This window comes from Primulina eburnea, chromosome 2 (genome assembly GCF_022965805.1).
Source record: "Primulina eburnea isolate SZY01 chromosome 2, ASM2296580v1, whole genome shotgun sequence".
Classification (NCBI taxonomy): domain Eukaryota; kingdom Viridiplantae; phylum Streptophyta; class Magnoliopsida; order Lamiales; family Gesneriaceae; genus Primulina; species Primulina eburnea.
This window is the reverse complement of record NC_133102.1, coordinates 8,668,952-8,672,343: the sequence shown is the minus strand read 5'-3', so window position 1 is coordinate 8,672,343 and position 3,392 is coordinate 8,668,952. Positions and strand designations below refer to the sequence as shown.

The 3,392-nt window shown below is 34.3% G+C and overlaps 1 protein-coding gene across 1 annotated transcript; it reads left to right on the top strand.

The window, feature by feature from the left end:
• Positions 1-1,177: 1,177 nt before the first annotated feature.
• Positions 1,178-2,704, top strand: LOC140824080 (uncharacterized). The gene has a single exon (XM_073185678.1). The coding sequence runs from the start codon at positions 1,178-1,180 to the stop codon at positions 2,702-2,704; it is 1,527 nt and encodes a 508-aa protein (XP_073041779.1).
• Positions 2,705-3,392: the final 688 nt, after the last annotated feature.

The following is a 3,392-nucleotide window of genomic DNA, read 5'->3' as shown; positions in this document are numbered from 1 at the left end:
ACACATGGTTAAATTGAGTAGAAATAGTATTCGATTTCAATGTGCGACTTTAGGTTGAAAAACTGGAATTTCACAACGATCTAATGTGGTTGAATCTAATTAAATTCAGTTAGAAATAATTAGACTGTTAGATTTAATTAGGTTTATTAATTCGAGGAATCGTTTAATGAATAATTTTGGGAATTCCGTCGTGAATTAAATAATTAATTTATTGAATTTAAATTTGACACGTAGATTATAAGTTGTCTCGGTACCGTTGTGCGCCTTAGTCGTTTTTAAATAATTTGAATTTTCGTCTAGCTTAATAATTTGGATTTTTTTTTTGCTTTAGTTAATTTATTTAAATAGTTTAATTTAGTTTGGATTAATCTATCTCCCATCATTTGAATTTTATTTAGCCTAAATTAGGAAAAATAATTCATATTCTAGTAATTACACATCGATCTCTGTGGGTACGATACCTGGACTCATCTCCAAATACTATTACTTGACCTAGTCCGCTTGCTAGATTTATTCCCAAACCGAAATCGTCGGTCAAGTTTTTTGCGCCGTTGCCGGGGATTGAATTGTTTAATTTTAGGATTTATTATTATCTTGATATTAGGTTTTATTTAATTTCGTTGATTTTACGCATATTCGTACATTTAAAGTTTGTTTATTTATTTTCAAGAATTATCTTGCTGTGCATGAGCCGTGCTAAAGGAAGGACAGAATTGGAGCCATTTGATCCAGAGATTGAGAATACTTTTCGACGGAGACGTAGAGCACAAAGGGAGAAATCCTCAGACTTTGACGTTGAAGAACAATTAAAACAAGAGGAGAAAGTTGAAACATCAGGGATTGAAGCAATGGAGAACGAGGAAGATAATCTCACTGTCTATGATCTCACTAGACAAACCACTGGAGGTTATGGTTCTAGCATCACTCGCCCAACCGTGGAAGCAAATAATTTTGAGTTGAAGCCATCCATCATTCAAATGATACAGTATCAAGTGAGATTTTGAGGATAGCAGACCGAGGATCCTAATGCACATCTGGAGGGACTTTTATCTATCTGTGACACAATCAAATTCAATGGAGTGAGCACAGATGCCATAAGATTGAGACTATTCCCTTTCTCTTTGCATGGTGAAGCAGCATAATGGCTTAGAGATCTACCAGCTGGTTCTATTACTACATGGAATGGTTTGGTGGAAATTTTCATGAATCAATATTTTCCACCCACCAAGCTAGCACAACTGCGTATGGATATATCATCTTTTCTCCAGAAGGATGGGAGACATTACATACAGCTTGGGGAAGATTTAGAAAGATGTTGAGGAGGTGTCCTCAACATGGTTTCTCTTCATCTGAACAAGTTCAGATTTTCTATAACGGAGTAGATCCTTCCGTATGTTCAATGCTAGATGAGGCAGCCAATGGTAGCTTATACAGGAAGACTCCACGAGTTGCACTTGAAATAATTTCAAATATGGCTGAAAATAGTGCGGGTTGGCCAGATATTAAACGAGAAAAGAAGGCCGGAGTTCTTGAAATGGATGTGTTGAATGCACTTGCTGCTAAAATTGATGGTTTGGCCCATCAATTCTCTCAGCTGAAATCAAATCAAGCAAATCAGGTCCAAGGATTATTCATCGAGGAACAACCCATCTTTGATGAAGAAGCAGTGAATTTTGTGGGGAATCAATGGAGACAGCAATCCAATCCATACAGTTCCACATACAATCCAGGATGGAAGAATCACCCTAATTTTTCTTGGAAGAATACAGAAAATTCCCTTAATCCAACACATATTCCTCCACTGCCCATTCCTCAACAAGTGAGACAACAAGGATTATTGGTACCTGCAGCACCTCCAGGATTCAAGCAAGAAGATCAAAGACCAATTTATGAGGATTTTATGATGAAACATGTTGTGGGAATGGAGACGAGACTGCAGAATCATGACGCTATTTTACGAAGGTTGGATGCTCAAATGGGTCAAATAGCCAATAAATTAGCAAATCGACCCCTTGGAACACTACCAAGTGATACTGAGAAAAATCCTAAAGGAGTTAATGCAGTGAGTACAGTGATCAAGGCCGAGGAAGAGGAACCAAAGAGGCAAAATTCTACAGATATGGAGGCAAAGAATGATGGAGGAGTAGAATCAAAGACAGAAGATGCTAAGGAACAGCACACTCACACCACCTCTACACGGAAGACATGTAAGAAAGGTAAGGAATTCGATTCTAATGATAATATTGATATTAATACACTTCCTTTTCCTCAAAGAGCAAGGCAACTACAATTGGATCAACAATTTTTGAAATTTCTTGAAGTTTTTAAGAAATTGCACATAAATATTCTTTTTGTAGAGGCTTTGGCTCAAATGCCTTCTTATGCTAAATTCTTGAAAGATATTTTGACTAAAAAGAAGAAACTTGTTGATTTTGAAACTGTTAAGCTTTCTGAGGAATGTTCAGCTATTTTGCAAAATAAATTACCTCCAAAGCTTAAAGATCCAGGTAGTTTCTCCATTCCTTGCACTATAGGTAATTCTAATTTTAACAAAGTATTGTGTGATCTTGGTGCTAGCATAAATCTTATGCCTTATTCATGCTTTGAGAAATTGGGGATTGGAGAAGTTAAACCAATCACTATTTCCCTTCAACTTGCTGATAGGTCTATTAAATATCCTAGAGGGGTTATAGAGAATGTGTAGAATCCGTAAATTGGACTGCTTATAAGCCATGCATAATTTCTAGTAATTAAATTAAAATGATTTTTATTGCATGAGTATTTAAATTATTTTCTTTAAATTTATTTATTTTACGCAGTAATTTAATTGTTACTTTTTCAATTAAATAAGTGAGGCCGGACCGGAGATGGAGTATTGAGATAAGTTAATAAAGACTTATTTAAGAAGTGGTAATTTAGCATGTTAGTGAATATATTTTAAAAAGTTGGCATGCATGCAAGTTATTAAACTTCTTTGGTATTTTATTTAAATTATTTTAAAGCATAAAATATATATTTATTTTATTAATTCGTGTTTAATTATTTTTATGCATAATTCATATATGGTAGAATTATTCCATCTTTTTTATCAAGTAAAAAAATCTAAAAGCTTGATATGAGGATTCTAGAACTCTACGTGTTATAAGTGAAGTTGATTTATTAAAATTACCATGAGATGACTTAATAAGTTTTATTCGCTAGCATGTATTAAGCATTGAGGATACGTAAGAATGCGACATTCGTTTCAATGAGGAAAGTCCAAGGGCCTTAGGCCTCAACTATATTGTAATTGGCAAGAAAATGGTTTAAGCATGTAATTGGGACTTGAAGGTCTTTAAAATATAGGTAGAAGTTTGATATTGTATAAATGAGTTTTATGAATTATCACTACT

Bases quoted from the DNA above. Each gene is read 5' to 3' on its own strand.
- LOC140824080 (XM_073185678.1), top strand. From the start codon at position 1,178: ATGGAATGGTTTGGTGGAAATTTTCATGAATCAATATTTTCCACCCAC.